The sequence below is a fragment of the Sesamum indicum genome, linkage group LG10 (assembly GCF_026168435.1).
Source record: "Sesamum indicum cultivar Baizhima isolate 11 linkage group LG10, ASM2616843v1, whole genome shotgun sequence".
Lineage (NCBI taxonomy): Eukaryota > Viridiplantae > Streptophyta > Magnoliopsida > Lamiales > Pedaliaceae > Sesamum > Sesamum indicum.
Window position 1 is genome coordinate 18478422 of NC_142666.1, and position 13677 is coordinate 18492098.

Here is a 13677-nt window from a genome sequence, read left to right on the forward strand (position 1 = left end):
TACATATGACTTATAAAAACGAAAAATTCTAATTTGGACTGAATTTAGTTGAATTTGGATGAGTTATATGGCAAGTATAATATATTTACTGTGTGATTAATGTACAATTTAAAAAAAATGATCAATCACATAATAAGTATATTATATTTACTCTATAATTGATTTGATTCGAGCAAACCTATTTAGCTAAGAAATTCTCAACAAAAATTTATTATGAAGGGTATGATTTGAACCATAAATGTCTAATCTCTTACAACACAGCTATTGTGCCTCATATTTGTTTACTTAGGGTTAATTATATTTAGACCCTCTCTAAAATTGTTAAATTGTACTTTTTCTTCAAGAAGTTTTAAAAATTACGTTTACACTCCCTACTGAAAAAATATCTTCAGTTACGTCTGACCTCCTTTAGTTATGGCCTGAACAAAAGGTATTGATGTAAAAAAAATACATAAATTTCTAATTTTACCCCTAATTCAATATTCCTCTGTAGTACTTTAATTTATACTTGTATGTAATATGTATAAAATAAAAAGGGTATAAATGAAAATATTGCTCCAAAAATATAGCCATTGGATAGAAAGTGTCACAGAATAATGGAAAAATTAGTCATCTTTTGGTGTTCTTTTATTTCCTATATATGAAGTGATATTAACATCATTATTGCATCTATTTCTTGAAAATGTCTTGTTCGAGTACTTCATCCAATGCTTCAATAAATGTATCAACAATGATTTTCACTTCATCCTATATATCAGAAGTAAAAAAAGCATATAAAAAAAAAAAAAAACTAGTTTTTCATTTAGAAACGACTACTTTTCATCCACTACCTATAATTCAAGAATAATATTTTATTATAATCACCCTTTTGACTTTATATATATATATATATATCAAAATTACACTTACCCTCTTATAAGTATAAAAATATTACATGCAATGTCAAATGAGGGGTAAAACTAAAAATTTATTTAATTTCTTTATTGATATAATTATTTTCGATCAAAATTCTAACGGAAGAAATTCAAGTGTAAACAAAGAATTTTCAAAATAAGCATGAGTGTAATCTTGATACAGGAATAAATATAATTTTATATTTCTTAAAAAAAAATCTGAGTGTAATAAATATATTTTTATTTTATTATGTAAAATTTATTTAGTTCTTAACTTTTGATAGTATGCAAATATATGTGTAGATAGAATTTGCATACTCATAATTGCATCACGCGTTTGGCATATTTTCACCGCCAAATTAAAATAATGTAAATCTTTTTACAGTGGAGTTCCGACTTCAAAAGGTTTCTCATTCCCACGTTGCCACTTTAAGCTACAATCATCATCTCTAAATACATTATACAACCATCCAATTAAAACAAAAAAAAAAAACATTTAATTTGTATTTATGCACATTTAAAACTAATTAAAGTTGTTTCAGAAAATATGACCTCTGATCAGTTATTTATTTTAATTTTACTCTTCTTTTATATAATTTAATAAAAATAATAAAAACTTTAATTATGTACATGTATCGAGTTAATTTATTTTGATTAAATAAATTTTAGATATCAATATATATTTATATATACATAAAGATGCAAAAGAAAGAAACCAAATTAATGTGTTTGGTCAAAAAGAAAATTAGACCATAATTCAAACTTTGATTATCATCATCATCTAAGTTGCACAATTTTCAACAATGGCCATAGCAAGACAACATTAAACTTGACTAACAAAACATTGGTTAGACATGACTAGGAGGACGATTTGGCCAAGAATGCCCCTATCTTTCTACCCTTGTTTTTCCCCCATAGTCCTGCAATCTAAATGTACAAAACCCAAATTCCTAAGTCAAACTCTAAACTTTTTCTGAAATTCTCAAATCAACCCCACTCACATTTTCTTTTTCTCTTTTTCTTTAAATTAAATGAAGCATCCTTGAAAATCTGCACCCCATGATTTGAAACTTGAGTCAATTCAAAAAGTCAAAGATTCCCATGTAGAAAAATCAAAATTCCCAGCTCCCCAATTCTGTTTTTCATCCAAAAAGCCCCCTCAAAATTCAGGTAAATCTGGCATGTCTCCGGCCCTAATGAAAAGATTGTACCAAAAGTCCATGCTATCATCAATTCTTGAATCCTTCTCCGCACCCTCCACCCCAGGGAACTGGAATTGAATTTTCTCATCGGCCGTCTGACGATCTGCGTCTTCTCTGGATAACTCTTCTGACCAGAAACTCTCATCAATCTGAGGAAAATACTCCGACGAGTAGTCCATTTCTTCATTCTTGACGACTGTTTTCTCCAACGATGAATCCGTCACGGACGACATCTCACTAGAGCATTGTTGAGGGCTAGTGACAACATTTTTGTCCAAATTGGAATTCTCCAAAACTTTGGAGTCACATTTGGGAATTGAAACAATTGGGTGGCTCTTGGAGTCCTGAGAAGACTGATCATTTTTGAGCTTTTTCTTCAAATGGGTGTGCCAGACATTTTTTATTTCATTGTCTGTTCGTCCCGGCAGTCTTGCTGCAATTGCAGACCACCTGGAAATCCACACAAAAAAAACAAATATTACATAAGATATTTGCACGAGCTAAGCAAACTTTTTATCTTTATTTTTTTGATAAACTAATGACAATTTGCAAAACGAGGTATAATTTAATTAGAGTGGACAAACATTAAATCTTGTGCCTGAGTTTAATTATTGGACACAGAATCCTAAGGAGATATAACCTCTGCGTGCATAGTTGTCCGCAACCAAACATTTAATGATTCTGTAGATTTAGAAACTTTAATTAATGTTTTAATTACTGCAACTATGGAGAATCACTTTGAGCAATTCTTGATTATTCCGTCGCTAAACTCCAACACGCACGTCTACAGAGAAGGGATCAAGTAATAGTTTTTTTTCTTAATTAATCATTTCGGACAAACACATAAAAAACAAACTCGTGTTTTTGTCATATTATGATGAGCTTATTTTTTATTAATTAAATAATTATAATAATAAATAAATAAATAAAAGATGCAAGAGTTCATGTATTTGCAAGTCTTGTGAGTCTGCAACTTGTAGACTTAAAATATTAGATTACGTCTCGAAGATATCTTCTAATGGCCAATCACTCGTTTAGAGCATGCACTTGTAAATTTGGCAAAAATCCTAATTACTGGTGATGTTATAATTTTTTTAAAAAAATAAATAAATTAGTCATGATTTTGACAATTTAATTTGGTAATTAAAACGAATTAAAAATGGGGAGGAAATATAGAATTCATGCAAGTTGGAGGGATAAATAATTGGGTTTGAAAATGGGGTGTTTTAATGCATGTGATTGGTCTAAAATTTCGAGCACGAAGGGTATTAAGTTTATTGTAGTTTGTCTTATTATTTTTAGTCATAGTAATGGATTGATCAAATATTGATGTATGAGAATGTAATTACATAATTATCTTTTTTTTTTTAAAAAGAAAAAAGAAAAAACCCCTTAGTTTGCTATGCATTCAGTGCAAACATTTTGGTTGGAATAGTATAATTTTTGTCCATTTGTATTTATACAAAAAGGTGATGGATGGATGGATGATGGATTGATGGATGGGATGTATATAAATAAAAGCATAAGTACCTATTGCCAAGGCATTGATGTAAAGTGATGATGGTATCCTCTTCTTGTTTGGTGAAATTCCCCCTCTTTATGTCGGGCCTCAAATAGTTTGTCCACCGGAGTCTGCAGCTCTTCCCACATCTCAACAGCCCTTCAGCCCACAAATTACATTAAATTCTGAAGTGGGGTGGAGTTTATATGTAAATTAAGTGTAGTTAGGTAGGTAGTGGGGGGGTACCTGCTTGTTTGGGGAGGGCACGCCAGTTTCCATGGCCGTGTTGTTGAATATAAGAGACGAGAATCTGGTCTTCTTCAGGGCTCCATGGCCCTTTCTTCAGTCCCATCTTCTCACAGCATGGAGCTCTCACCATTTGCTTGATTGCTTCCCAATATTTCCACAATTTTGATTTCTTCTCTCTTTGATTGATTTGTTTGTTTTGACACTCTGATGCTCTCTCCTCTCCTCTGCTCTCCTCTCTTTTCTGAGTAGTAGTAGTAGTAATAATTATGTGAGGGATGATGAGAGTGTTTTTTTATATATTCACATATATAGATAGGGTGGCTGGCTATGGCATCTTCTTATATCAACTAGTCTTGCTCCGCAACTTCCAAGAAACTCTCTCTCTTAGCTTAATTAATTAAGTCACAACTTATGTATAAAATAATAGGGCAGCAGAGAGGGAGACTTAAGTTTAATTGTTTGCTAGTAAGAAATTGTATTTGAAAAATTCAGTGGAGAAGATAGGTTCATGCACTACCAAATACAATTTTGATTATTGATCTTTTCACCAATTTATTTTGTAGCTTCAATTTGAATATGCATAGTCTCAAAAATTAATATGGTGAGTTAGTAAAGTTTGGGACTTCACCTTAGACTCGTTCAAAGTCAGTACAGATAATATCTCATGCAATGTAGTATGAATTAGATAACAAGCTGCATCATTTGATACCGTCTGTGGAAACAAGGTCATGAGCCCCACGTCTAGGGGTTGATAATATCGGCAAGTGTTCCACGTTGGTTGCAAGAGAAGAGCATGGATGACTTATAAGCCCTAAAGCCTCCTCTTCCTAGCGAGCCGTTCTTCCAAAATAAATTCGTGATGCTTATATGAAGCAAAAGGGGACAATACCTCATGTGATAAGACATGATTGAGTCTCGAGCCGCTTGAAAAATTTACAATTTTAGACCTGTAACTTAAAGGCGTGGCATTTTTAGTCCTTACAAATTGATTTTCGCAATCTTGTAATTTTATAATTTTGATAATTTTAGTCCTTTTTCATCTATTGATTACAATTTTAGTCCTATAAATAAATTCACAAAGGACTAAAAATGACAATTCTCTCAAATTATAGGATTAAAAATGCCATCGCTTCTAAGTTACAGAACTAAAATTGTAATTTACTTGAGTCATGTGCAAGTCACATGCAATTTTGGCCAGAAAAAAAATGAAAATTGCCAGAATTTTAAAATTATAGAACTAAATTGCAAAAATCAATTCGCGCAGGAACAAAATTGCCACCTCTATTAAATTATAGAACTAAAATTACATTTTTCCCCTGAATCACTTCAAGTTCATAATTTTCAAAGGCGTAAACCTTAATATGTTTAGCCCGTCAACCTCAAGACTACGTAAACAACATCCCCTATCATATGGGATGAAAAATGCGATAATGTTGTCCTAGGGCATATATTACAATACAAAATAGAGTGTAAAATAAATGAATCCCATGCTTAAAGATTTAATATAGGGATAATTATAGTTACACTCCCTAATCTATAACTTATTTACCAAATTATTCATATCTTTTGGTAATTATATATACATCCACTCAAAATGATAATATCATATACACACAACCCCTTGCGACTTTTTAAAAAATTATACATACATCTAAAAAAAATTAGTATTATTGCACAAACTATTCTTATTTTTGACATCATGGTTAATTTCTGTAATTAAAAAGCAATAATATTTTATATGAATAAATTATAAATCAAGTGATCTAAATATAATTATTCTTCTAAAATATGCATGAATCATGCAACCAATAGATAATACAAATGTACATGATAAGTATAATCATGTCACTAATTAATTACTTCTTTAAAATTTAACCATAATTATATATACGCTGGTGTGTAAGAGAGCGTGAGTCTGAGTTATTGGTGTTGATATTCCGAAAGTTCACGTGGGATTTGGACATGGATTCAATGTTCGTTCATTCAACGGCAAACTTTGGGGAGAGAGAGAGACACAAGAGAGAGAAAAAGAGAGAGAGAGAGAGAGAGAGAGAGAGAGAGACCTATTTCTTCTAATCTTAAAAATTTCTGTTCCAACTCAAAGAAAAAAATATCTGTTTCGGTATATATCTAGTAATTTAATTTAAATTATATATTAAAAATTTAATATATATATATATGTATACATATATATAGATTTTATATAATTTGTATAATTTTTAATTATTATACATACACATCGAGTTGTTAATGGCTGTCACTGTAATACTGGGGATTAAAGTTGGTCGATATTTTACGTACCTTGCAACATACTTTTCTAAAATTTTGAATTGTGATCACTATGGTTCAAACATAAATTTAATTTAAATATGATTATGTATATATATGGTTCAAATATATATATATATTAATATTATATCGATTCAATCAATATATCAATATTTTAAAAATAATAAACAATTAATTACAATAACTATTTATTCAAACTAATATATTGATACGACTGTAAATAGATCACAAATAACTCAAATAAATTGAGACAAGCACTCATATAAAATAAAATAAATAATCACTCAAAATGAGTGAATAATCATATTATTTAATTTCAGTTTTTTTTTATTCAATTGAAATCATACAATGATAAGTTTCTTTTCTTTTTTTTTAAAAAAAATAAAAAGTGAATTGGTTACAAAAAGTTCAAAAATAAACAAATAAACAACATAAAAACTATTAAAAATAGATTAAATACCGAATTCACAACCTACATCTTAGTTGGGAGGCATCAACCTCACCACGCAGGCAAGGGGTTATTGATAATTACATAATAAACTTTAATTATTAATAATTAATATTTATACACAAATTCTCAATATTAAATATATATAATTAATAAAATATTATTACTATTAAAATATATTAATATCTACGTATTGATAGGACACGAATCCAGGAGCTCTTAGTGATGGGGTCTCTCAGTATTAAATAGTCAACATTATACTAATTGAAAATGTAATGAAGATGACAGGTAATGTTGTGCAATATTCCTAACACCTGCATGCACGTGCCCCTCTTGCACTCAATACTAGTGATTAACACATTTAATGGACAGTCACAAAGTCCCAATGTCTACTCCTAGAAATTAAAATTATTCTAATTTGAATTTGGCCTAACTTTATCATTACCACATACAATTTTTGCTCTAATACGGATTCTCATTTAATTACCAAATTTATTACCACTATTTACTAATAATGACAACTCTATTTATCACTAGTAAAAAAGTGGTCTTTTAAATAAATTTTGGCTAAAACATATAAGAACGAAGATTTAATTTTGTCAAATATGAAAACCTCGTTGAGGGCGAATGTAAAAAATCAAAATCTCAATGGAGATCGATACAATTAATTATTAACTCTAAACGTTAGTATCGTTTATATATAATCGTAATAACACACATAATTTGGATATATAGATACATAATATAAGATTTGCCAATATAAGTATTTGAAAAGCTAATGTCACTCTTGCACTAATTAATGTCCTAAAAATTATAAGATTGTGCTTGTTTCTGCAATTTTTTCGTTACTTGATCAATAAAAAACTCGTTCAACTTCGATTTGTTAAATTTAACAGATCAAAATTGAACAATTTTTTTGCTCGGTAAGCTTTCGGGCTTGACCCGAGCTAGGTATGTTTAATGTACAAATGATAAAATATATTAAAAAAACCAAATTACTCTAGCCAGCTGGCTTCATATTTGATCTAATTAAATCTCGTTTGAGCTCAATTGAGGAGTAATAAGATTAAATTCAAATATAATTTTTTAATATTAATAATAATTCAAATAAATTTAAATAATAATATGTTCAAGTCGACTTTTATTATTTAATATCCCGTCTTGTTATGTTACTTGGTAGAAAACCTGAAAAAGGCGTCGGCATAAAGTAGCAATTATTGGGATATCCAGAGGAGATCTCTTAGAACAAATCATATACTCTTTCATGTTTTACTTAAACGAATATAAGGCCAAAGCCGACACAATAAAAACGGCGAACATACAAATAGAAAAGGAGTTCACATTTCTTGACTTCTTTTCTGTTTACATGTCTATCGTAGCTAGACGTATAAAGATACGGTCAAAGGCTTGAAAATATTTTTAATCCTGTAATTTCGAAATTTTGATAATTTTATCATTTATTCTTTCAGAGTTGTAAAATAATTTTATAATTTTTTGATATTTCGCAATTTTGGTCTTTTCAGTACTGAATATTACAAAAGTTGTTGGAATAAAACATGTGCCCTTCGCAATTTTGATATTTTCTTTTATCTTTTATCTTTCTAGGCATTGTAAAATAATCCTATAACTTTTTGACATTTTTCAATTTTAGTCCTTTCATGCCAGATTTTGCAAAAAATTTCGGAATAAATCATGTGCAACGTCTTTTTTTTTTTTAAAAATTTTTCATCCATATTGGCAAAAGTGAGCCAGTCAGAACAACAACCCTAATTTAAATTAACCACGTGAGGTGCACATGATTTATTGCGATTAGTTTTACAAAATCTGACACCGAAAGAACCAAAATTACAAGATTCTTTTATAATATTAAAAAGATGAAAAATAAAATATTTTAAAGTATCAAAATTATAGGAAAAAAAATATATTATAGGACATATAAAATATAGTGAAAGGTATAGGGAAGCCGACATCAATCTCTCCACTAAAAGGAGCCATATATAGAGCTGGATTTTCTCTTGTTGAGGTCCCATTTGAAGGATCACCGTGTCTTGCCAACACAAATCAAATCTCAGTCACTTTTCCTAGGCTGGAATTCACACATTTCAATTTCGATTTATTGTTTCTCACTCATCGTGTCCCAAAATCTACGTCTTGTATGTAAGAATTTTTCTTAATTACATAAAACTCCTATTTCAGACACGGAGAATGGGAATATGGAACACAGTGCTATTTATTTCCGAAAATACAATTTGTCATATCACATACACGTCCAATGTGTATGAGACGAGAACTAATGACCTTAGGCTCGATTTAGATGGATGAATTTGAATTTGAGTCCAGAGTTCGGAGAAACAACGATGTTATTAAACGAACTCAAAATATGTCACATTATTATTAAATATAATTTTAAATGATAATTAAAAGATTTATATCTTCTATAACACATAATTATCGATCTAAATAAGTACAGTAATTTTATTATTATTATTTTTAATTTATAAATTCATCAATTCAAATGCAACAAGAAGTTAAATTTAAAAAAAATGAAGACAAAAGATATAGCTATTTTTTTTTATTCTTATATCTAGAAAATATAGTCTTTGTACCATCATTAATTCCTAAAGAAAACAATACAATTGGGTATTGGGTGGGGTGGTGTTAGGGCCAAAGTCAAGAATTGAATATTTTGCATATACTTTAGAGTGCCAACAAAAACTAGTGCATATTGGGACCCTCTTTGGTCATATTCAACATTTTTGGGCTCCTTTTTCTTTTATAATAGTTTTTAAAACTTTGAATTGAACCTATTTCTTTTCTTATTAATTTAAGTTTTTTTATACTTTAGATATTAATTTAAACTTAACAAAACTTCTTAAATTTATTAAAAATACTCGAATTGGTGATTAGTTTCTTAAAGCATACGCTACAAAAAAATGACTCAATAACTATGTAAAAATTTTGATACTAAAATTAGCATCGAGTTAATTAGTAAGTAAAATTTTCGTTGATTACGATCTACATTATTTGATATATATATTTTAGATAATTTGTTACTAAATTCATTAGCAAGTAAATTTTAGTTGCTAAAATTTTTTAGCAAGTAATTTTTGTATTAAAAAATACTGTAGATTAGCAACCAAAATTTACTTACTAAAACGTTTAGCCAAAATACAACATTATACATGATGCCTCAATCTCGTCAATTCTGATCATCGCTTAAGTCTTTGATCGTAATAAATAATTGTCTTCATTTTTTACTTTGCTAATAAGTCAAATTAAAATAATATGGACAAAATCCCCTGCAGTAAAATAATAAGAACATTTTTGTTGACGATGAAATTAAATAAAATTAAAAAAATCGTATCGACCCTAATGAAACATCGCTATGGACAATTAGGGTCGACTCAATTTTTGTCAATGCTATAGACTAAAATAAAATTGTATATTAGTAAGTATATATATATATATATATATATGTTCGATTTTAATTTGATCCACACGAGTGTTCGAGGTGACATTTTTCATGATAAATTTATTGAGAGGACAAAAGGGTGTGATGTATTTCAATGAATACGGCTAAAACTCGTTCTCAAATATTCATACATAAAATCCAACTGTTTATTTGTGACACATTTCAATATGTATCATTGACTAATCCACGTTAATAAATATACCATTACATCGATATCTTAATATGAATAATTACGTCGATTTAATTAATACATTAATATAATTAAAACTAATAAAATAACTTAGAATAAACCTACGTAAAATCACTAGAAGAAATATAATTTATCATTATGGTTAGAAGTAAAAAATTCATGCGGATATTAATTAATTATTGTTGCGCAACTGTTATTAGTCATTGTTTTGCAAGGAAGGACAATATTTGGTACAGTTACAAAACTGTGGAAATATTTTGGTTATAAAACCATAGCAAATACTGGTTAACCGTACTTAAGTTTTTGCATCAATTATATCTGATTGTGGGAGATAGAATTGATTTGTTATGATTCTTAGATTCTCGTAATTTATAGTGTAGGGAATAACTTTTTTTGTAGTGAGTGAAGATGATACCCACGAATCTGGTAGGATTTAAATTTACAATTTCGAATTTCTTCTTAGTACCTCAACCATTTTTTTTTTTAAAAAATAGATCAATATTTTTAAATCTATCAACATACTATTACAATTAATATTTAATACACAGTGCATTAATATTTTTAAATTAATAAACAACTTAAAATAAACAAAAAAACAACACGCCAACAATTTCAAAGTCAACAAATAAACAGCATATAATTATTAGAAATGGACTAAATACCTATATTCGTTGGATTCAAACTCACGACCTCTTAATTGTGAGACTTCAACTACAACCATCGTACATTACATAGTTGATATTTTAATAAATATTTAAGTAGTTCAAATTATGACCCTATGTTCTTGTATTAGTCTTCTCCATTTCTTCCAATAATCAAAGGCGTAGTTCAGTTTTATTTTCTCTGATTGTAACGTGTGAATTTGTTTACTTTTACCTTACGCCATATCTTTTCTATATTATCTAGTTTGATTTTTTTCCCGTAAAAATAATTGACCTAAAAAGATGCCTTTTTTTTCTAGTAATCATTTTGCAAATTTCTTCTAAAAAATAATAATTATTAATTATTTTCGAAGCAATTCCGGTCTACTTCAGTTAACTTAATTACGTGTTTTGAAGATGGATTCAGTTACGAGTCCCACAAAATATGTGGTATCTGTCTCATTTTATATGAATTGATTGTAATTTATTATATTATTCATATATATATTTATATTTAATTACTAATCGAGTCGACTTATTACTCAATTCATGATGATATTGATATAATTAGATATTTATCTTGAAAAAAAATAAATTTTTTTTAGAAAGAATGCAAAAACTAGTCAAATGGTATGTACGTAGCAAACTAAGATAAGAAAGGGTGGGATAATATTGAACCAATATTAAGTGTGACTATTATATACTACTAGCATAGGTGCCATATGTAAATGCGTGTGCGATATAATCTAATTTAATCATATATAGAAAAAAAATTGTCGTTTAGTTATAATATAAGAATTATTTTATTTTATTATATTTTAAATGTTTATCTAAACTTTTTAATAAATTATGGGAAAAGTTACATTAGAAATGGACATGCAAAGGCAATATTTGAGAGAGAAAAAAAGTTAAGAAAATAGAAAGAAAAATAAATTGGTAGATCAAAATTCAAACACATCAAATATTTTGAAAAAATTGAAGAAAATAATCTCATTGTTTGAATAATTACACAAACAAACATTTGTAATTTTTAGTTTGATTCTCTATGAGAACAATTTCAGTATCAAACAGTTGGATGTGAATTGAACATTTTCTTAGAACTTATTTATTAATTTTATTTCGAGTGGATTTAACAGTAGAAGATGTAATAAGAATGGGTCTCGCAGTGTTCAAATTGCGACTGTATTAATCCTTGGATTTTAGAGTTACTTGATTTTGAGGAAAAACAAACATATAAAGAAAAGTGAATGTTTTTCATTAACCAGCTCAAATAACATTATGGCTTTATCTGCTTCCTATTTCACTCAGGGATTTTAACCATTTCCTTTTACTACTAATATTTTTTTATTAACGTGAGAATTTTATTTATTTATATTAAATTTGATAGCTATACTGTACGGAATAAGTTGAGGTGGATTTGGAATCCGACTCGTAGAATTCCAACTTGAACCTGAACCCAGACCCTGACCGATGGGTAAGATTCAGTCCTAATTTTTTTTAATTGTTGTGAATTAAATATTTATTTGAATTAACAATATAATAGCTTATATTTATGTCGAAACTCAATAACTTCCTATTAGTCTAAGCCTGCACCTATATCCATTAAATTAAAGGTAAGTTAGAACCAACACTCCTAGGAATTGTCATAAAATATTTGAAAAATTATAAATATAGTTTCACCTTCTACATTATATTGTCATGATGGGATAGTATCAGAGAGTCATTAATTTTCTTAGATATTTGTAATTTTGTTCAAACAACGAAAAAATATATATAATTATAACAATTTTCAAAAGAGTCCATTGTGACTTACCCTTAAAATAAATAGTTTTGAGTATGAATTTTGACATTGGACAAATTTAGAGTTAATACCCATCCAATCATGGTTAAATTATTCATATTATAAATTTATTATACAAATTATGATTAATTATTATATTAAATTATACGTTAATTATATAACAAATATAATACATCACTCATCGTATATACAAATTTGATCTAAATTAAAATTTATTGTCCTTGTACTAATTCTAATTTAAAAATGCCGCTCGTACCTAAAACATTCTTGTCTATGAGCTCTTGTAGCCAACGAGGAGTAAATTCGTTTCTATGAATGCTGAATATTAGGACTAAATGCAACAAATCTTCTTGTAAATATACCAATAGACGAAAAATCCCATAAAAAAAAAAGAGCACCACGATCTCTTTCTTTTTTATAACATAATATTCGGAGATTAAATGTATTAAGACTAAATTGTTATTGTTTTTATAAGACGACAAAATACAATTAATCTCCGAATATTATTATTGCAAACAAGATCAGAATGAAGAGTAAATGATTTCTAGATCTCTAGTATCACAAAATACCTTAGATGAATGTCACATAGGGGACAGATCAGTGATTTTGGGCTTAAGATCTTTTTCGAGAGATATTGAATTAAATACTAGATTTATGGGTCAATGGGTGCGCGTGTAGAAAAAAATTAGGAGATAGGGTAATTATATTACCCTTCACAAAATTTAGTGAATTACACATAAATTTTTTGAAATTTAAATCTGATATATTTTAATGTTTGGTTTCATCTAAAAAATAAATTCATACGTTAGGAAAAAAAAAAAAGAAAAATAATAAGGGGGAGGGAGTTGAGGGTATTGGGCTTAAATTGGGCCACCCAAACATGGCGTAAGTAATTGGGCTCTCTTGTTAGGAATTGAGGAAGTGGAGAAAAACAAAAAGCAGATTACGTTGGCATTGATGGATACATAGATACCACATCCCACCACCCACT

At 28.5% G+C, this 13677-nt stretch overlaps 1 protein-coding gene across 1 annotated transcript; it reads right to left on the minus strand.

The window, feature by feature from the left end:
- Positions 1–1638: 1638 nt before the first annotated feature.
- On the minus strand, positions 1639–4167 carry LOC105171783 (transcription factor MYB15). The gene is made up of 3 exons (XM_011093013.3): positions 3843–4167; positions 3626–3755; positions 1639–2545 (listed from the first exon to the last, which is right to left on the minus strand). The coding sequence occupies exons 1-3, from the start codon at positions 3973–3975 to the stop codon at positions 2053–2055; spliced, it is 756 nt and encodes a 251-aa protein (XP_011091315.1). The 5' UTR covers positions 3976–4167; the 3' UTR covers positions 1639–2052.
- Between the last annotated feature and the right edge of the window lie 9510 nt (positions 4168–13677).

What these genes read in the sequence shown, in the direction of transcription:
- LOC105171783 (XM_011093013.3), bottom strand. Translation starts at nt 3,975, where the DNA reads ATGGTGAGAGCTCCATGCTGTGAGAAGATGGGACTGAAGAAAGGGCCA. An exon ending in TGCCCTCCCCAAACAAGCAG is followed by an intron (nt 3,756 to 3,842) that starts GTACCCCCCCAC and finishes TGTGGGCTGAAG; the next exon opens with GGCTGTTGAGATGTGGGAAG. An exon ending in CATCAATGCCTTGGCAATAG is followed by an intron (nt 2,546 to 3,625) that starts GTACTTATGCTT and finishes GTGGATTTCCAG; the next exon opens with GTGGTCTGCAATTGCAGCAA.